At 40.7% G+C, this 22,520-nt stretch overlaps 1 protein-coding gene across 3 annotated transcripts in view; it reads right to left on the bottom strand.

The window, feature by feature from the left end:
• The window catches only part of PLXNB2 (plexin B2), a 250,639-nt gene that overhangs the window by 38,130 nt on the left and 189,989 nt on the right, over positions 1-22,520 (bottom strand). For all 3 annotated transcript variants that reach the window (XM_064702756.1, XM_064702755.1, XM_064702757.1), the window contains exons 14-18: positions 19,775-19,867; positions 18,509-18,590; positions 13,128-13,300; positions 10,848-10,996; positions 7,817-7,925 (exon numbers count right to left, since the gene is read on the bottom strand). In XM_064702756.1, coding sequence (XP_064558826.1) covers positions 7,817-7,925; positions 10,848-10,996; positions 13,128-13,300; positions 18,509-18,590; positions 19,775-19,867 — 606 coding nt within the window. The remainder of the gene's footprint in view (positions 1-7,816; positions 7,926-10,847; positions 10,997-13,127; positions 13,301-18,508; positions 18,591-19,774; positions 19,868-22,520) is intronic.

Below are 22,520 nucleotides of genomic sequence, written 5' to 3'. Positions count from 1 at the left end.
TCTGTCAGAAGGCACCCGGGGGAACTCACACTTTCTATAACATCACTGTAACATCACACTGCAGTGCTCAGTGCAATTATGATGTTAAACAGAACATTTGATAATGTGTCCTGTATGGAATTTGTAGCAGTCCTGCAATAATTCCTCTGGAAAACATCAGCCTTTGTGAGGACTTGGCAATACTTCATTTCTCATGGACACAGTAAAATTTAAACAACCCTGCAAATGATAATTTAACCTTTGTTTTATAATTCCTTGAAGTGTAGAAAATAATTCAAACATATTTCAGTTTTTCTATTATTTTGCTTGAAATGGAGGAATGTTTTTTCAGATCTATACTTCTTTTGTCACCAGGAAAATACTGTTCATGTCTTCCAGGTAGTTTAATGCTTGAGCATAAATATTTTCTGCAATAACAGGCTACCTTGTTATGAGGGCTTTTTGATAGTTTAGCTTGAAAAAGCCTGTTCCAATGTCTGTCAGCTGTTCAGTGGCCTGGTTTTTGAAGAGTCTGGAAAGCCATTTCCCAGCAGAGGGACTTAGTGCCACCAGGACTCCCCAGTGCCTTTCGTTCTCACGATCATGCCCTGTGTTTGCAGAAAGTGGATTTGCAGTTTTGATAAAACCTGTGCAAATCCACAGCTATGCTGTCCAGAATAAAATTCAATACAATAGTACAGTTTGGAGTGATCTTCAATCACCAGGTGTAACTTGCTCCCTACTGCATGATTTCTCCCCAAAAAATTATTTGATCTAAATAGGATTTCTTGCTTGTAGGTCCAATCAGAATGTAGCCTGCTTGCAAAGGGAAATTTGAGTACTTTACACATAAATCTTCCTTAAGTCATACCTAGATGTTGAGTTCAAGATCTCAAAGTCCACCTGCAACCCAACTTTTCCATCTTGTATCAGAATGCTGTGTAAGTATTACTGAACTGATAAGTAGTTTTCCCAATGCTTTGATAACCACAAGGCTATTTTCCTTATTGGAAGGATAAAAGTGCTATAAATAGGTTATCTCTTGTGCTTTTACACCTGTGGTTAGTACCCATCCTGTTGCTATGGTTTACCTAAAAGCAGTGGTTATCTGCTCCAAGCAGTGAGACAACATTTGTACATTGCATTTGGTACCTAATGTTCAAATAATGACAGCATGTTTAGTAGCAAATTCATATTTCCTCCTTGTAATACCAATGCAAATGTGGCATTTAGATTCCTGTGTGCCACTGTCTTATCCTTGCTTCATCAGCACAGAAGTACTGGAAAAAAACCCAAAGAAAAATATTGACAAAAAGGCTCCAGCTGGCCCAAGTATATCTGTGACTTCACGTTCAGGCCATTTCCCAGTGTCCTGTATTTTTCATCACAGCCAGAAATCTCTTTTTTGCTTGCTTTGTTTTTATCTTTTGCCCCTTTCTTAAAAATCTGTTCACCGAAATGCTGTGTATTTTTCATTGTAGTTTCATGCTTTCTGTATGCTAGAGGGTAAATTATCTCCATGTCTGTTCCACTTATAATCACATTTAGACATGAACTTGCTTATTAGCAGTGTACATGGCTGCTGCTCTTACACAGCTACTGTAGATGCTCTGAGCATTCACATTTAGCTCTTACATTTTTTATCCTGTTTATTAATCTACAATGAACTTTCAAATCTTTAATATTTTATGAGTAGCAATTAGTCTTTTTGCAGAGTTAGGAAGGTGATATCTTATTTCTTCAGATTTTTTTTACTTCTTTTTTAGTAAAAAAATACTGTTTGTAGTCTGAAAATTCTCTAAGAGAGCTCCTAGCATTTTAGATCTCTGTGGTCTGCTGGTGTCAAATCAAAGCCCATCTTTTACCTAGCTAGCAATGGGTTTATTCCTTTTTTCTTTTCTTTCCTTTTTTTTTTTTTTTTTTTTTTTGTTTCCTGGTTTTTCACAATTTTCTTTGCAATTAAAAATATAGAGGTGTAAAAGAGAACCATTCCCCCAGCCTCTTTTTTGCTCACCCATCTTGCATCTGAGATTGGATTTTCCAAACAGATTCATGTTCTTCTTCACTTGTTTTGTTTGCTCTGCAGCTTTCCTGGTTTGCACTGTCATGTCCAGCCAACTCACTTCTGGTCCCTTACAAACCATCCAAGAACAAGAGGAGTGCACACCCATGGAGCATCACCAAAGTTCTGCATGTCTTCTTTATCTATTTCTCTGCTTTTCCATTTGTCTGTCATCAAGCACAACACCATCTATACAAAGTTTCCTTTCCCAGAAGAATTCCTGGACATGACTCTGTAAATAAGGGATACTGTCTACTATGGTATCCATCTGTGGTAAGCAGCTTCTAGCCCATGAACTGCACCACTGAGATAAAACTGGTTGCCCTTTATCCTTCACTAAGGTAGAGAATCAAAGAGAGAAACAAAAAACCACCAAGGAAGCTATTGGTGGATCACAAGAGGGGCCCGAAATTCAAGAACAGTTGGACAGCAACAGAGGAGAGGAACCTAACAGAGATGCACAGAAACCTTGGCATGAAATCTATGCTTCAGAGGGGGATGCTGGAAAAAGCACAACGGTGCCAGATCACAAGCAGAGACACAACTGGGAAGGGAAGAGAGGATGGTGTCAGAGTGTGGCCCCGTGATGCTGAGAGATGCCAGCTGCAGCACAAGGGGAAGCCAGCAACAGATGGAGGTGTTCAAACGGACATGATGGGCAGCAAATGGCAAAGCCACCTAAGCTCCCTTCTGTTGGCTCCTGCAGGCACTGACCTCCATTTGGGGGTCTGCCTTTGATGCAAATGCACTTCTTCACAAATAGGAATGGGCTCCTGTGCTTCCACACAAGCAGAGAACAGGGATGCTGTTTCCAAGACCTCATGACAGTGCACACAGATGTGGATAAGATTTTCACAAATATACAGGCCATGTTGTTGCTGTGCCTTTATCACAGCCATCTTTCCTTCACAAGTCCTTCCCTCTCCTCATCCTGGTTCCAGCTGCAGTAAGTTCTGGCTCTTGAAAAAGTAATTTTTTACCAAAATTATCTGCCTCACACTGAAAGCCAAATTATTCTGCCAACTCTTGCATGTTATGCACACAAAAATAAAAGGCATAGCCCATGAAGTGTTGTAGACACCAGGCAGCTTCTTGGAGGTCAAAATGTCATTTCATGGACTATAAAGGTAACCACAGGAGCTAAATTAAACCTCTGAGTGGGGAACTCAAGCCATTAGGATCTGTTCTTTCCCCCTCAACTTCCCTCCTTTCTCAGACTCAAGGGAGCCTGTTTCTTATTTTTTCAGACAAGCCACCCACTCACAGGATATTCAAGCGGAGAATTTCCACTGTGCATTCTTGGCAGTCTGGTGCTCACCGCAGTGGCTGACCTGACCCCCTAGCTCTCCTCATCACAGCAACCATAACACAAATCAGTTCCTGCAACAGCAGAGAGATGAGGAGCTGAGTCCTGCCTTTCTGGGGCTGCTTTGTCCAAACTTTACAGCACGTAAGCTGATCAAACGCTTCCAGGCACTCCAGGTGCCCAGGCAGAGCATTTGCCTGGCAATGTGCATTGTGTGTTGGCTGCTGTGGATGGGACACTTCAGCAAAGGGCTGGTATGTTAAACAACTTATTCTTTGGACTGAAAGCAGCATCTTTTTGTCATGAGGCAGACACCACATGATTTTCTGAAAACACCACAGAGCTCTTCTGACAGGTTTGATGAAGAAATGGGAGCATGCATGACTGGAAAGTCTGCACAATCATGCATCCAGTGTTTACTGTCAGCTCTAGAGCAGAATCATGAGTACTGGATGGTGGGACATGTACTTAAATGCATGTCTCAGAGGATGGTTAAGACTAATAATAGCCACATGAATAAGGGCCAACTTCACTAAAACTCTCAGCTATCCAGGAGCTCTCCTGTCCCCCATGTGGACTGACACACAAAGAAGATGTACTGCAAGACTTGAGAATAAAATAAGAATCTCAGAAGCAGATCCAGACTTCTGTGGATGTGTGGTTTATCAGCATCAATCATAATGGCAACAAGCATGTAATTTTCCCTACAAAAAACCCACCCAAAGCCCCCAGCTACAGTGTAAAAGGAATGTAAAATTGAAGCAACAACTCAGGGTGAAAAATCCAGGAGTGAGCTGAAACCCTCCACAAAAGCCTTGAGGCACTGATCAGGTGAGAGCTTCCAGTGCAATTGCTTCAAACATCACAAAGCAAAGCAGAGGATGGATGCCACATTTGGGGGTGGAAGAGTGCACTTGTTAAATGTAATTGTGCTGTTCATTTCACATTCAAACTTCCAGTATGGTGAATGTTCATGTTTGTTTTGAGGTCAGGCTCTAGTTTATCCTCCCTTCTTCCTCTTTTTGGTTATTAATCTCATTTAGGAAAATAGACATCCTGGTTTACAAGAAGTAATTTTTTCCAAGCCAGTTCCTAAACTACCTTCAGCACCTCAGAAATGTTTTACACTCTTGCAAAGTTCTACCTCTAATTTCACCATCTTAGATTTATTTGAGCTTTCTGAAAAGTCATTTTAACCTGCACAGCCTAAACGTCACAAAATTGTTCCGGCAAATGCTGGAGGTGCCAGAACCAGCCACAAGCTCTTGTCCTGGTGCCTTGAGTCTAAAGAAGAGGTGTTCTGAGAAAAGAATCAGCGCTTGTATGGGATCAGCAAATCTGGGCCATAAGCATTGGAAAAGCTTAACTCCTTCCTTTGAGACTGCTTCTCACTGCCATAGCAACAAGCAAATCAGATAAAGTTAACAACAAATGAAAAAGCAGGACTGGCCTTTAGCCATGTTACTGCTCCACCTGCTCAGAGACCAGCCAAGCTGTCAGTGCTCCAGATGTACTGCATAGCTGGATATTAAAATTTAGCAGAAGTTCATTTCTATTTCACTAAACAGGAGAATGGTTATTGCCTGAGCCTGCTTATAGTGAAACAATAGAAATGTCAGCAGAGGATGACTGGGTTATCAGAATTTAATTTCATTGGGACTGTACTTGAACTGAACTCAGGCTGGATAGATGAAATTGTGATGGGTAGGGAGACATAAAGCTTTCTTCTCCTGTTGTGAAGCAAATAGAGTATTTACTGTACAGCACAGACACTTCTGGACCAAGGCATTTTTGTTCAGAAATAATTTTAAATTGAAACCATGGCTTATCTTTTAACTGGATTTTTGACCCATTTCATGAAGGTCTTGCACATTTGTCAGTTCTGAAATGCTCTGTGCTGGCAGACAGGAAAGAAGCATGAGTCTGAGCCCCAAGTTGTTCTGACTATTGATTCTCATCAATCCACCTTTAAAAATAAATCACATTGTTCAGACTGAGTATCAACAAAAGCCAAACAGTACTACTTATAGAATCATGGAACGGTTCAGAATGGAAGGGACCTTCAATGCTCACCTAGTCCCACACCCCTGCCATGCACAGGGACACTTTTCCCTAGATCAGGTTGCTCCAAGTCCCATCCAGCCTGGCTTGAACAGTTCCAATAATGGGGCAGATACAGCTTTTCTGGGCAACTCTTTTAATGACTCACCACTCTCACCATATAAAAAATTCTTTCTTATACCCAATCTACTTGATAAGTGCTTTTGGTGGCCGATACTAATCACGTGTACGAGGCTGAGGCAGTGGGGTATATGGTGATATCTCTGGTATACACAGACACACCAGGATGAGCATCTCCAGCGGCTCCTTGTGCACTTCTACCCTGTCATGCCACACACTGCATTTAGAACAGCCACTGTTAAAGATGAAACTATTCTGCTTCAAGTGGTCAGAGCTCACAGTAAAAACAATAATAGCGACCAGCAGAAGGGTATCCATCCCATGTGCCAAAGAAACAGGGATACATGAGAGAAAATTTATTTTAGGGGGGCTCTTGGAAAGATTATTTTCTTTCCTTTGTATATACTGAGTAGAAGAGGTTTTACACAAAGCATAGATTTTGCATGTCTGCTGAAAGAAGTCTGAAAAAAGCATTGAAACAAGACTGCAGCTTTTAAGTCAACATTAACTGATGCAATTGTCTGCTCTGATTGTCTGTTCTCATGCCAAAGCATTTGTGCCACACTTGTAGAGGTGCACATCAGTGTGACACCCCATACTAACTTCAATCCTACAGTCCAAAGTTGGCTTCATTTTCTTGTGGAATTCAGGGAAATGAAACTAGAAATCAATATCATCAATTTTAATGTGTGAATTGTATTATTTGTCATTGCTTTCCATATGGTAAAAAGGGTCCACATGGAAAGAGTCTTGCAGTAAATAAAAATGCTCTTTATCAGCAGTTGGCTTAGGCATCTGATTTTTCAGTGATCTCAATGCAGACAGAGACTGACACACAGAGAGTCTTGGACTTGCAGGCAGACATCCACCTAGGTAATGCTCGTGCACAGCCACTTCTCCCAGCACCTCACTGACAGGCAATTAAGAATCTTTCCCTGAAGTGGCCGAAAGCAATGGCTCCTTATGTCCCTTTCAGATGTGCTGAGGAGGGAATCACACCAAAACAAGTCCAAAGACAGGTTCCAAAGCCTACGTGGTTCAAGTTTCAACCCACTCCATAATAACTTTGCGTTTTCTATGAAAGTCATGGGAAGATCTTTATACACAGAAGGATAGGAGAACTGGTGCAGAACACACCCAACAGATTCATGTCAAAACCTCATGTAGGTCTTACTGTCATAGTCTCTGTCCTAGAGAGCACAAACATACACATGGGAGATTATACCATTGTTCTCTGGTTAAGATCATATCCTACATTTCCACAAAGGAACACATGAGATATTCAAGCAACAAGGGTAGTGCAGTGTCACCAGAGAGAGGAGGTATTTGCTTGGAAATTACAGAAACCCCACTTCTAGCCTGTTTTGTGAAAACAAGAATATCCTCTTCTCAGTTAAATGTCACTCTCAACTTATTCCACTGCTGAATTCGTTCCTTTACTTCTCACAAGACATCAAGAATTAATGAGACAGAAGTTTAAATAAGGGAGAAGATAAAAGCCTAGCACACAAGTTATGTTTTATAGTTTTATAGGTGTAATTTTAAGTATCATTATGGGGACTGATATTATTTAAACCTCTCAACTATCACATGATCTTATAAAATTTGAAGACCTCATAGCTACAGATAAAGCTACTTGCTGCCAAAACCACAGGCTAGACCAGCTATAAGCTAGGGCCACGTTCAGAGCAAAGCAATTAACACAGAAATGAAATTCTCTTTCATAGTCACACTGAAAACAAAGCACATAAGTAATATGAACACACATCACGCTGTCTGTGGCTCTGCATGCCATACTTTTGAATGAAGTAAATTATTAAAGAAATTAATGTACCTTCATTACTTATTCTTCAGCTGCTCTGCATCCATTCTTCTAATTAAGAAAATTGCTTAGACTAAATACTATGATTAAAATAGTGCACCATGTATCTAGAGAATACCTAATTTTTTGCAGTGCTGACTTTTTTATTTAATAGTGATACTTCAGAGATATTATGTCACTAGTGAATAAGTTTATCCCAGTTGCTTTTTTACCACATCTTTTTAACTTAGATGGAAAATGACAGAATCATATTTTGAAACTCTTAATCTATTGATCAGAATTGATTTTTCGTTTACCTTTTGTATATAGAAATGCTGGAATTAAGTGTTTTCTAATATTTTTCAATGGCAGTGCTATTGAAAACAGTACAACATGAAACAGTACAACAAACACAAACAATTCTGCTTAACTTTAACTTATGTCATACACAAAGTATAAAACAGATCTCTGAAAAAAATGCACTTACCTGGTATGTAAACAACACTTCACTTGGTGATCTACCTAATTTTCCATTGATGTTAACTTCAATTTGACCTTGCTGTGGTTCATTCATGGGTCCAACTTGACACACAATCCTGAAAAGAAAGAATGCAAGCTTATCTGTTAGAAGTGACAGCTGCAATACCAGGGCAATGTATGTGAGCTACCACACATGCTGCCAGCAGAAGCACCAACTTTGCTTTATCCTATGCTGTGTAATCCATTGCTGCCTCAGATTCCCAGCAAAACCACCCAGGAACAGTTTGCTTGTCTATCCAAGGGCTGATAAAACTGAAACCTGAGCACTGCACACAGCCACTTCAGCAGTCTGTTAGTAGAAGTGCTTTCTCAGAAGACTCAAATTCAGCCCCATAAGCTGAATCTCTGCAACCTGACACAAGATTTACTGTGGACTTTGTGATGTTAAAAAAACCCAAATCCACAAAAGAGCCCCCACCTCCTTGATGCAAACATCAGACCATCAGCTGTCTTTTAATTTTGTGTGTTTTAACTGCTGATAATTTTGTTGTGCATCTTGCTACCTTTCAGCTTCAAACCTTTTCACACCTATGATCAAAATTCCTTCAGAATTACTGTTCTCTGAAAATAAATTCACAGAAAACACATGCAATATCAGAGGTCAAGGAGCACTGGCCAAAAGAATGCTGCCTTAGAACTAACACTGCTGCTGAGTGATAGCTAGGATGTTTAAATTATTATTTCAAACAGGTAAACCACAGAATGATATCATGAAAGGGCAATAAGGATTTGACACACTTGAAAACTGGGACAAATGCTTAATGGAGAGCTGATAATACAGTTAGATAAGGAGGTATATAGTGCTCATAGCCTGCTCAGTTTCATACAGGCCACACCCTATGATCACTGCTCATTTCTGTCTCTCTCCCTCCAGGATTATTGCTTTTCTTCTTTAAGCAGTGCATGACTTCTTAAAAAAACCTGAAGTAGCAAAAAATCCCTCAATGACTCCAAATTACTGGGTATAATGTACTTAAATCAGGACTTATTGTCCTGGTTTAGGACAAAGGATTGTCAAGTCCTTCTGCAGATCACTCCAGACTTTTTTTCCTGGGTACTGGCAAATGGACAAAATTCTTGGAATTCCTGCATGTCCTGGCATGTGTACGGCTGCCTGAGCCTGTTCCTCATCATCTCTCCACTGTATTCTTGGAAGTTGTATCTTCATGTCAGGCAGAAACAGGAAATGGTGCCTTTGGAGGAATTTTTACCATATGTCAGGCTAGGGAAAGCAGTCGGGGGCCGGGGCCGGGGGCTGTGGGGGAAACACCGTAGCAGGGATTTTAATTGGAAAAGTTCCCTCCCTTCCCAGCGCTGGCATTGCCTCCCTTCCCCCACATTACTAATGGAAAACTACAAAGAATGACTTCTCCAAGGCCAACAATTAAATCACCACAGAGCCAGAAAGCACCCTTAAGTATCTTAAATCTTGCTGTGCATGGGAGCCACTGTCTCCTAAGAAGACTAGCTTTTAACTGAAGAAGGATAGGGGAGCAAGACAAGGCACTTTAAATTATTTTTTTAAATTTAATTTTATAAAAAGAAGGTAATAGTAGTAATAAAAAAAAAAAACAGAGGGAGATAAATACAGAAAATTAAAGACAGCTATCTGAAGATTTTGACAACTTCTTTTTTTAAGCTTCCCTAGCCAGGAACATCCTTCAAAACCCACTAATTTGTTGATAAGTGACATGATGCAAGTTGCATTTGTTCTCACCCATTACTACATTGCCAGAACTTAGGAAACCAGTAATGTTGCTATGATACAAGGAACCAGTCATCTCAGTTTTGGCTCCTTTCCATGTATTTAAAAATATCAAAAAGCTTTAGAAAAAGCCAAGAGGATGGGGAAATTCTTGTAAGGCTATGTCGCAATTCAGTGTAGCTTTTGCAAACACTGAAAATAGGGAGTGGGGAAAGATGACTGGTTGGAAGTACATGTAAATGCAGGAGTGACGGCAATAAAATTGGGAAGCAGTGAGAAAGAAACAGCTATTCTTTACCTTCTTCAGTCCTAGAGGCCTGGGAAGCTTCTAAATGCCTGATCCATGCCTTGACTAAAGTTAAATATTTTTCAAAATCTAAAAAAAATCACTTAGGTGTCTTCAAAGTCACTTTCAAAACATGCCACAGAATTAGCAAAGTTACTGTGTTACAATTTAAATTCTAGGAAGGAAAAGAAAGCCAAGGTTTCAATTGCAGCTTTCAAAAGCAAATGAAAGAAAAATCCATCATTACTCTTAATATTACTACTGAACCTTCCTGCTATGCTTTCCATCAGCTAATATCAAAAGGGTATTTCCCTCTTGAAATTAGAAGCTTGATATAATCTGTAGTAAACACCTAAATACCTACCTAGAAGAATTTAGGCATTCTGTTTTAATTTTTGGCACTGCTTAAGAGTGTGACAAGTATTCCACAAAACATCTACCAACCTGCTTAGGCAATTCAACATCCATGGACTTGTTGGCTTTGAGATGAAACTTAGTCATCTACAGCTTAACCTAAGCTCTGGGCTCCCTCCCTCTCCCCAGGCAAGAAACTCTGTGGCTGGACTAAGCAGATTGAAGCTTCCTCTTGTTTTCCCTACTTTCCCATAAATCTTGTATGCTTGCCTTCACTGTGGTTCAGATGTAGCAAAGTTTAAATAACTAGATGCACATGTAGAATGCCTTTAATTTAAAAACAAATAGTCTTGATATATGTGCAGTAGTAGTTTATGAAAGCTTTTCAATCAAGTAAGGAAAAAACTTCAATCAGGAGCAGGATGGTAGTACACCATTGTAAATTTGTTGCTGTATTACAATCTATAACAATAGAGTAAGACATGTTACTATGAAATATTGCATGTATATCATAGCAATAGTTATTTTTTCAAATGGTAACCTTTTGTAACCACAAGAAGATAATCTTTTCTTGAAAATGCACAGAGGTTCCTTTTTTCTTCTAAAATCTTGTGAAAAGCATCCATCAATTACCTTGTGGAAACAGAGTAGAACTCCTCTTTAAAAAGACATTCCTTGTCTGCCACTGTTATATTTTTTACATCTTCTGCCTTTATTCCCAAATTAGATCCCATTATGGTCAAAAGAATTCCACCACTTAGTGGTCCAGTTTTTGGCTCAATCTGTTTGCATAAGGGACAGGGAAAAAAAAAAAAGCAAAATTAAATACTGCAGTGACTATGTTACTCTTCTATATTATTTAAAGCTACTTTGACTTACCAACATTTGAAATGCAGATGTTTCTTGTAGGACAAACAAAAAACAAGCTATGCAACTTTTTAATGTTAATTAATCATCTGTTAGCTCAGAACTAGCATTCAACAGCTGAAGATTTCATGTCTCCTGTGGCAGACTGTTATGTACAAAACTCTTGCCTGGTGTTTATTCTATTTTAAGTCTGCTTCCTCCACTGAAGTACCGTGATTGTGAAAAGCAAATTCATTGCACTCTTCTCACAATCCTTCCACAGAGCTTTTCCAGCATTTTGTTGTTGTGATTTTATCCCTTTAGGTTCACAGTAGAGCAGTGCACTTTCCTAACACGCAGTGTTGCCCCACATCGTGTTTTCAAAAATTCCTCCAGTCCCTTGATTTTCCTTAGTGCATCTTGTGGTAGGGTGCTGCAGCATGGGCTGATGCTAACCAAGTAATTTGCAAATAAAATGAGGACAGAGAAGATCATGTACTTGCAGTGGAGTGCTCAGACTGGAATATGGCCCTGACAGACACTTCAGTTCAGAATATTTGCTGGAGGCTAACCTGCTTTCCTACACAATGCTTGGAGCACCTTCAGCAAGACCTTTTCAGGTCTTCAGCTTTGGAGACCTGCAAGTTTGCCATTGAGAAGAGTGAGGTTGCACTTCAATGCCTGCTCCATCAAAATCAGTCCCTCAGGTCTAGGCAAGCGGAGCACAGCGATGTGGCTGCCTCTGCTGGCTGTCCAGCCACTGGCTCTCCATCTGCACGCAGCCCATACACAGACCAGCTGAAACATTACTCAACTGTCTGTCTAGCTCTTTCCAAATGTTATGTTCATATCTAAAGCTAATGTAAGGCCTGAAAACCTAAAATATTTTAACATCTTTTTTTTTTGTCCACAATAATGTAGAAACAGTATCCCAGGTGAAACCACTTTTTTTTTAGATTTCCCTTTTCCTTTTTTTCTCAAATCATGGGCACAGATACTACACAAGTATTCTTCTCCACACATTCTGTCAATCTTCTAGGGTATTTACCTTGGCAGACTTCAGCTGTTTAACAGCTGTTTCTTCTCAGATGTACCCTCATGGCCAACCTTCCTCAGTGTTCTGCAGGTCTGCCAGTAGGCACATTGCACCTCCACCTGCACAGTCTCCAGGGATGCAGTGTCTCTTTGAGCCACAGGTTTCAGACACGGTTCCTACTGAGTGAAACATCCCTGCTACAACTCTCAACCTGTATCACACAGTTACCACATTTTGTGATGGCTTGGGATGTGTCCTCATCAAACAGCGTGTCTGAGTTTCTAAGTACCGATACCACTGCTGCAGCAATTTAGATTTGCCCAGTGGAAGCATGTATCACTCTTTTCTCAACAATTATGCCCATATAAGCAGCATAGGCTTGTTTCTGGAAAGGATATGGATTTATGACTTTCTTTGCCTGCTGACCCACCCAAAGTGGACAACAACCTTCCCTGACCCTGAGTGAATGCTCCAACTGCAGAGTCAGTCAGGTGCTCATTTGGCCTCTCTGACTTCTGACATTCAGTTCCTACAGCCTTGGATTTGATGCTGGTGTGGACTGAAAAATATCACTGACACCTGGAAAACACTTCGTGACACAGAAAAAATCTGCTCCCTTATTAAATACTATTTAAGGTCTAGCCTGTAAAAGAACCTGTTATGTATTTGCAGTTCCAGGAACAGTGAATGTCTCTTACAGACTCATTTCAGGTAGAAAGGACTTTTTGACAGAAAAAAAAATCCATGCTAAGAATGCAAGAATCAAATGCCATGTTTTGAGCATGCACTGCTACCCTGGCTTCTGATACAGCGAGGACAAGGCTTGAAAAACAAGGAGGCTCAAAGAATCCATTCAGTCTCTTATTCTGAGTCCTTACAAATCTCTCACACACATCACTACTGACATTATTTCCTTTCAGCTATTTCAGAGGCTTGCTTAAGGAAAAAAACCCGCCCTTCACTATGAGCTCACTCAGCTGCTTTCTCCTGAAAAATATTATGCTGGTAGGGAGAGAAAAAAGCAATCTTACACCAGTGATTTCTGGAGGAGGACACGTGTCGGTGGGGGCAGCGCGACAGAGCTTTTCATAGAGGCACTTGCTGGGCTTGCCATCCTCCTCACACCACACACACCTGTACTCAGGTGGGGCAGCAAGGCACAGGCTGCAGTCACTTCGTCCGTAGGAGCAGTTGTACAGAGTCACTGAAAGATGAACAGCAAACACATTTAGATGTTTCTCTCTGTTTCAAGGATATTCTGTGTCCCTTAGGAAGGAAAAGTGACGCTCTGTATAAAGTTCAGTGGAGTCACGTGAGTGATATGTACAGTCTGTTCTTAACCCCTGAATGATGCTGAGAGAAAATTTTATTTTTTCTCTCAGGAAAAACCTGACATTTATCCATGTGCAGAGTATGACTAGCCTGCAAATATATTTTTGTCACTCAAGCACTGTCAAAACATTCAAGTACAAAGTCCTTACTTTGACCAACCTCAATAACGCATACAATTGTTTAAAGATTAATTCAAAAATCAGGCCCTTGGAGCATCCCAAGTCAGATATGGAAGGCATAGACTCTGCATGGATGTCAGTAGGGGTGGACATCAGTGGGCATGGGCCCTCTGCCAGTTGCAGGATTAAAGGAAGAAAGCTGCCTTTGTAGGCGGTTTCCAGGACATTTGGGACTTTCTATAATCATCACTCATGCCTGAACCAAATAGAAAGTTAACACTTAATAAAATGCTAACCTTTGTTCAAGTTAATACCTCTGTGTTTCTTCATTCTTCTCTATTTTCTTGCTTTTGCTTTCCCTTTTGTCTTGAACTGTCATCCTGATGTACACCTTGTTCTTTATGTAGGGAGGTTTAGTTCTATCTTTTCTGAGCCAAGAAATCAAATCTGATAGTTGTATTTCTCTTACTGATGAAGCAGAGGCCAACTGTCCCAGGTATTAAGCTTGTTTTGGCCCCCATCAATCTCTAGCATGATGCACAGTCACTGAATCAAACTAATTTTCCCAAATAGATTCAAAGCCTTGAGACATATCTCAGTGGTTCAACACCATAAGGAGAGCCTGGGCTTACAAAAAAACCATATGGAGATGCACTTGAGAACTAGCCCAGAAGAAAACAGAGTGAAAAGATACAACATGTTTCTCTAGGGAAAGTGAGCAAGTTGCCCAGATTACCCAGCATGGGAGTGCTGTGCCTCCCTGGACAGGTGGGATGATTATTGTAAAGAGGAAAACATCTTGCTGTCTGCTTTTCTGCTTGTTTTTCCCCTGGTTCTCTCCACTCTTGGCTGCTCTGGATTTCTGGCCACACAGCCTCTCACCCTCTGCCACTCAGGCTCTGCCACTTTTTGAGTTTTGTAAATCAGCTTAACTTACCAGGACAGCAGAAAGCTTTATAGGCTTCCTCCTGTGCTCTTTCAAGAGTTAAATGTGCTTGCAGATGGGAATGGGGTATACAAGACAGAGTCTCAACATCTTCCCGTTTCCCTTCCCTTCATTAAGTCCCAAGAAACAGTAGCCCTAGTGACACTGGATTCTTTTCAAAAGAGGTTCATACTTAAAGATGCAGGAAATAAAGGAAAGTAAACAGATGTGGACAAAAGTAAATCCTTTTGAGATGCATACAGTAAAGGCCATTAAAAACATCTATTTAAAATGAGCTTTTACTCTCAGAGGAGCAGGGCTTTACAAAGGACACTGGCAAAACCACCCTCCAGTCAGTAGCATTTTAATACACTTGCCATCTTCCTAGATAACAGCAGCAGCAGTAGCTCTCGAAATCTAATTCCAAGAGACTACCATGTCAGATTTCTAGTGAAATGAAAAGTAAAATGAGAATGCTAGTTTTCCATTATTTTTTTAGCAGTGGCCTTATTCTCCCGCTAGGCATGAACAATATTGCAGATGCCCAAGTCTTGGCGAGCCTCTGCCACTTGCAGGAGAACATGTAATCCCATAGAGGCAGTTTTTCTCTAAATGCTGTATGTTTAAACCCCTCAGCATTCCGTTTCACAGCTAGTCTTTAGATAATAACAGGGGTTTTTTTATCCCCTACAATGAAGAGTTAATGCAATGATGCAGCCTGATTTTAACCCTCTCTAATCTATAGTCAGCACATCCACTTGATTTCAAGTACCTTTACAAGCACAAAATCAGCTGAAGAAACACTAGAGGTGCATGCGAAACTAAGGGACTTTGGCATTTGTAAAAACGAATCAATGAGAAAGAGCATCCATTTGATTCAATCTCTGTCTTGAACTTCCACGGAATTGATGAGCACAAGGAAGGAGTAGCATCATTGGCTTCATAAACTGAGCACATCAATGTGGAAGGCACTGAGCAACAAACATAAACCAAGTCATATTTCCTGCAGTTTGTGGGTCAGTTACCCACTCTTTGTGTTGTTTTGTGGATATAGTGCTGAGGAAAATCACCAGGCTGACAGCCTATGTATGCTGCTGTTTGCTTTGTGGACAGTGGCAAGGACAAGTTTCCTCACTGGGAATCGCTTTTTTAGGAACCAGATTGCTTTCTTATTCCAGCACTCTGAAAGACTGCTACTGCACAAGCACTTGGACAGGAAATATTGTTGAGCAAATCTTCCCCTTGGCCTCCCAGACCTCAGATTTCCCACCTAGACAGCCACATGGCCACCTGGTACAGCATGGGAATTTGTTTACTGAATTACTTCATTATCCTTCACTGGCTGGACAGGGATTCATATTCCACCCCTCAACAAACAATGTCAGCACTGCAAAGTCTTGATGTCCCTCACATCCAGTTGCTTAAACGCAATGGAGAAAGCCCCGGCCTCAAAGCATTAACTGCTCCCCTTGTTCACTGATCAGCTCATTATTTGTACCAGCAGCAAGCTACTCATTAGATTCAGACTCTTATCCATCACCTTGAGATACCAGCTGTGATATCATCGATAAAAGGACAAAGGATAAAAGGGATATATTGGATTTCACACTGTTCAGAACCCCTGACGGCTCGAGATGTAAAAATGCTATCATAACTTAGTATTCACTAAGTGTCATACAAAGAAAGGGTTCTTTCACTGGCAGGTTCAAAGGTGCTTCTCAGCAGCAGTCATACACCCAAAGCCAATTCTTTTCAAGATGCATAAAAACACATTACACTCTGGATTTCATATGGCAAGGGAGTCTGAAAGTCAGAAAGAATTTGGATTTTAAAAAAACCCTTTTATACTAAAAAGAGACATCTGTTGATAATTTTTCAAGTCCCCTCTTGGAAGTGTTCTATATTTCAATTTGAATGATAACATTTCTTTAATAATTTAGCTTCTTTTTATGTTTTGTTTTGTTTTTAATGCTTTTTCCTGACTTGGAAAAAAAAAGTTGGGAATATTTGGTCAAAATTCTGCAGTTTTAAGCATGACAGCCTCTGGAATGGAAATTAAGACAGTCTGAGATGGTAATATGACCTCCCTATAAAATTCATGCCAGGTCCTCTTTTAAGTCTTTTAACACTGCACACAGAACCATAAGAAAAATCTTCTAAAAACATAGTTCATGCTGCCAATATGAAAGAGAATAAATTTAAATATTGTACATTTGGAAAAATGGTCTGAAGATTTATTCTGCAGAGGAAATTACTTGGGGTACTAGTATTTTCCTGATGCTGTCCCATCATGCAAGTACATAAAAGGCTTGCCTCATGGGTTTTGCAATATTCTGCCTTAAATGTCAGTCCAAAGACAGGTAAGCTGGGTCCTAGATACTGCTCCATTCATTTTAAAGGAATTTTCTTACCTCAGGATTAGGCTTCATTGCTTCATTATTGTATGTTGACATGAAATGAAATTTATATTCATAAAGAGATTTTTATTTCAGAGATCAAGTCTTTGTGTTATAATTTTTAATTTATTTTTAACAGAAATAAATTAATAGAGTAATGAGCTGAAAACACACTGAATGTTTCTGTGTTTTCTTGATTGCCAGCTAACATAGGGACTGCAGAACCTGCCTGAACTGAGACAAGCTAGGAAATGAGATTTCATTTAAAGTCCATATGAGTGGCTGTGACAAGGATCCTCTTTCTGCTGCTTGATGAGGAAAGTTCATTGAGGAAAGGAAAAGATCATTGAAAGAAAAAAATCAAAATGCTTAAGTGCTTAATTTTCATACTTAAGTATGAACTGGGAAGCTTTGCTATTAGGATTGCACTTCAGAGCAAAAGAAATCTTGAAAATTATAGAATCATAAAATCAGAACACTTTGGGTTGGAAGAAATGTTTAAAGGTCACCTAGTCCAAATCTCTGCAATGAGCAGGGACCTCTTCAGCTTGATCAAGAGATTTTTGAGATTGTCCTGTGTACAGCCAGCAGTTACACTTGATGATCCTTGTGGGTCCCTTCCAACTCAGGATATTCTGTGGTTCTGTGATTTTTCAGAGGCCCATTCAGCCTGAACCTCAATGTTTCCAGGTATGGGGCATCTACCATCTCTCTGGTATCCACAACATAGCCCTGTATCAGCCACTGTGAAGAAAACTGACTCTACCCCAGCTGAAACCATCATAGCAACCTGTGCCAGTGTTCACCAGCCTCCTTCCTTATATTTAGTCTCAATCTACCCTCTTTCAGTGTAAAGCCATTATCCCTTCTTCTATTGCAACAGTCCTTTATAAGCGACCTTTAAGTACTGAAAAATTGCAATAAGGTCTCCCTGCAGCCTTCTCTTCTCCAGGCTGAACAACCCCAACTCTCTCATCCTTTCCTCATAGGAGAGGTGCTCCAGCCCTCTGATCATCTTTGTGGCCATTCCTGCTCTGTACTCATTCCAACAGGTCCGTGATGTCCTCCTCACGTGGCAGCCCCAGAGCTGGGTGCAGCACTGCAGGTGGGCTGTCTGAGAGTGGAGCAGAGGGAGAGAATCCCCTCCCTCACCCTGCTGGCCACGCTGCCCCTGATCCAGGCCAGGACATGACTGAGCTTTTTGGGCTGCACCCACACATTGTGGGGTCCACCTTGTCACACCCTGTAGGACTGCTCTCAGTCCCTTCATGTTCCAGCTTGTATTTGTGTTTGGGATTTCCCCAGCCCATGGGCAGGACCTGCACTTGGCCTTGCTGACCCTCATGAGGTTTGCACAGGCCCAGCCCTCGTGCCCACCAAAGTCCCTCTGGACGCCATCCCTTCTCTCCAGCATGTCACTGCACCACACAGCTTGGTTGGTGTCCCTGGCAAACTTGCTGACAACACAGATGTTTAATGCTTTAGTTTAACATTAATAACTTTTGATCTGTCAGACTTAATTGTTTCACCCAAACCAGTAAAACCTACAAACATTCTTATTAACAAGACTCCAAATTATGAAGGAATTGATTTCTGCTTACTGTAATTAATCTCCCTTTAATCCCATATTTCATACTTACCCATCAGTTTGCTGTCAATCTTGACCTTATCTGTTTTTATGGATAAATTAAGTTGTAGGGTCTCATTTGCACTATAAGAAAACTGGAAAAGATGACATAATAGAGATATTTATACCTTCATTTGACAAGGTTAATTTCATGCATTTTCTATGATTCTCAATAATCAGACCTGTGAAGGTTTTTAGAAACTCTCCCAAGCCTTATGGCCTTTTTTCATCTTGGGCAGATACATTTATAGAAAAATGTTTTAATGAACCTAATCCTTCACAATCAGAATTTTCAAGTACCAAGGGACAGCAGTATCCGAATACTCTCTTTTCATTAATTTAATTTACATTTGGTTATAAGTATCAAAGCAGCAAAAGTGCTGTTCAGAGGCAGCAAGTATAGCTGCTGACCCTGCTGAGTTCTCCCTTCCCACACCATCTGGCCCCATTACTTCTGTGGGCACAGCAGACTCGCACCACATGGAGGGGAAATCTCTTGCATCTTTTACAGTGCAGCCTCCTCATTTTACAGCCAAATCACAAGGTTCACATGCTCCAAGACATGAGCTTCTGCTCATGCTGAAAGAGCAGCAATGACAATTGTTGGGAAACAAGAAGAACAAATAAAAATACAGACGCTTGATAAAGCAAATGCTTTGTGCTAGGCACAGATGATGCAGAAATGCTCATTAATTCTCAAAACTAGTTAGTGAGCTTGTAAGATATGAAGTCAGCATAACATTTGTGAGTCAAACTTGGAGCTTAGAAAATAGACCATTTTAAAAATATTATTTCCTTTTGCAGTAAAAAAGCGAGAGTGAAAGAAGCATAACTACTAGGTAGCCAAGCAACAGCATATTGCCACCATTCTTACCATTCCCATTTTTACAGATACAAAATGGGAAAGATAATGAAGTGGAATGTGGAGAGGGAGAGCACTGAAATTCTTGCATTTTATCATCAATGATTTCACTAGATTGTATAAAAAATGAAGAATGAAACAGTAGTGGTCTCAAATTCCTCCAGAGACAGTTCAATAACTCCATGGGTTACACAGGTAGAGAAATCAGGGAGAAAGATTGAGGGCTTTGAGGGGAGACTTCAGGAGCTCTGAGCCGAAATAGTAGCCTTTGACTACTACTGCCAAAGGAGAATTTCCATCAGAGGTGACTTTCTTTTCTGAGGGAAATACATATTACCTGTGTAATTGTGGACACTTGTGGCTACTGTTTAGAAGAGCTGAGCATATTTGGTAGGCAAATAGCATTTTCACATTTACCTCTTTACTCACGAATGAAAATTTTCCTTCATCTGACTCATCAACAGAAGCTTCAAATTCAAATTGGCTGTTTCCAACCACAAATTTTTTACCCTGAGGATGAGAAAATTTCGGTTTAGAATTTGTATAGAATCATCAAGCATAGTAAAATATCACCAGGCGATATCCTGTTCAGCACTGGAAGTAATCAAATCCAAATGGAGAAGGCTAACTGGTTACAGTCATCTTCTAAAGCAATGCTAGAGAGAAGCTGAGCCAGAGCAATCTGTGACTTTGCTGCACTCCTCCAACATTCATTCATGGTAGGCACACCAAGAAGTTCAAGGAAAGCAAGATCATATATAGCACTCTGTTTTAGGGAGCAATAAGAAAAAGCTGAGAGATGTGAATACTGGATGGCTTCACACATCAGATGTGTTATTAACAGAGCTGTGTGAGTTCTGCCCTTAAAGGTTTTCTCCATAGGGATTCTGGGCAGAGCATCAATGCAAGAGTTGCATGGGAAACTGGAATGAACATCTCTCAGGTCTTCCTGCCTTTCTCCTGCCTTTCTGTGACTCCAGCTGTATTTTCACAGGACAGTCTTCAATGGCAGCACTAATTTAAGGGTGTTACTACCTCCTAGACATCATCCCCTCTCTTTTCCCTAGATCCTAAATCTATTGATTACTGTCTCAAGTCTGTAGCACATATTGACTTTCACTGCACTGACAAAACTCTCAGCTTGGCTGCTCTGTGATTCAGTCAAAGAACTTGGCTGGCTAAAAACCTCATCCCATGACATTGTTTCTGTGCTGGGTCAATCTCCTGCCCATAGGACAGACATTCAAACAGCTTTGCAAGAAGGGTATTAGAAAGAAGTGAGTAGCAAGGATATTTTCATACACTAATACGAAATCACAACTCAGATGGGGACAAGACAACCTTCAACTTTAGAGAATCACAAAATGGTTTGGGTTGGAAGGGACATTCAAAGACCATCTAGTCCAACAATCCTGACATAGCAGGGACACCTTTCCCTACACCAGGTTGTTTGAAGCCCTATACAACCTGGCTTTGAATATTTCTAGGGATGGGGTACATAAAAGTTTCTTGGGCAACCTGTTCCAGTCTCTCACCATTGCCACTGAAAAAGATTTCTTCCTTATCTCTCTAAAACTACCCTTTCTCACTTTAAAAAATGTTGCCCCTTTCTCTGACCCTACAGGCCCTGGTAAAATGTCTCTCTCCATCTTTCTTATAAGCCCTATTTATATATTGAAAGTCCGCAAAAATGTCTCTCAGGAGTGTCCTCCAGGCTGAACCACCTCAACTTTGTCAGTTTTTCTTCAAAAGAGATGAACTCCAGCCCTCACCTGCTCTCTGATCATTTCCATGTCTCTTCTCTGGACCCATTCAAACAGATTCACGTCTTTCTTGCACTGGGAACCCCAGAGCTGGATGCAATACTCCAGCTGAAATTTCAGAAGAGTGGACTGGAGGAAGATAGATCACCTCCCTTGACCAGCTGGCCACACTTCTTTTGATGCAGCCCAGGACACTATTGGTTTTTTGGGCTGCAAGTGCACATTGCCAGCTCACATCTAATGTTTAATTCTCAAGTCCTTCTCCACAAGGCTACAATCCATTCAACCCCCACTCTGCATTGATCCAGGTGCAGGACCTTCTCAGTGGCCTTGCTGAGCTTCTTGAGAACTTCACTGTGGATGTAAAGAACTATTCCCTGTTTTTGACCAGAGCCATCTGAGTCTAGACTGCACCTGGCGATAACATAATGGTTACTGGATTCCTCTTTTCTGCTCCAAAGGTTAAGTACATTGTCTCCTGCTATCTTCTAAGTCTTGTGTATAAGCATCTTATCCTTTTTATTTGTAGCTACTTCTTCAGTGTTGGACACACAGGTGCCTTCTGGTACCTAGGTTTTATCTAATTAATCTGGTACACCAGGTTTATCTAATTAATGCAGCGGAAAGCTTTCCTACAGCACCTTCACTGGGACAGGTTGGGCAGTGAACATGAGCCCACCAAGGTTAGGGGCTTAGGAGGACAACGTGTATCTGGACAACTAACCAAAGGTTAAAACAGACTCGAGGCTCTGGGTGGTTATTTTATAGAAGAAAACAAACCTTTTACTTCTTCCTTCTAGGAAGCTAGATATGGAAAATAAGCTACTGCCTGAGCTCTGAAAAGCCTTGTCTGAAAATTAACAGCCCATTCTGTCTTAAAGACAACATCTACATAGTCCAGGTTTTAAACCATCTCCTTACAATTATTTTTTATAGGAATGCTGCCTTGTTTTCCTTGCCCCACATATTTTAATATAACGTGTTTTTCAAAAGCGTTCAAATTCTGCTGTTCCTGTGTAAGGCTTTCCCACATGCTTAACAGCAGGCTCTGGGAGAGGAGGAGAGCTGTGGTGTGTGTGACAGCTGATACCTGGAGTGCACTGAAATCAGGAGCTGCTTACCAGGCTCTTGAGCAGAAGGCAGCAGAGCTCACAGTCAGTAGTTTGGGGGCAAGAGATGTGTAGCAAGCACTAGGAAGCAGGTTACACATCAGACACACATGACAAAGACAAATCCAAATGGGAAATTACTTTTAACGAAAATCTTTGGCAGGCTAATAAGGTTATCTTGATGCTGGTACATCTGTCCCTCCTACTGTGCCAATCTTTCAAGGACTCAGCTGGAGAATGCCTCTCAGAAATTGCATGCAATATGACTGATCAGCACTCGACTTCCCTCCC

The sequence above is a fragment of the Zonotrichia leucophrys genome, chromosome 1A (assembly GCF_028769735.1).
Source record: "Zonotrichia leucophrys gambelii isolate GWCS_2022_RI chromosome 1A, RI_Zleu_2.0, whole genome shotgun sequence".
Lineage (NCBI taxonomy): Eukaryota > Metazoa > Chordata > Aves > Passeriformes > Passerellidae > Zonotrichia > Zonotrichia leucophrys.
Note: the sequence above shows the minus strand (reverse complement) of the source record. Positions and strands in the feature narration are given on the sequence as shown.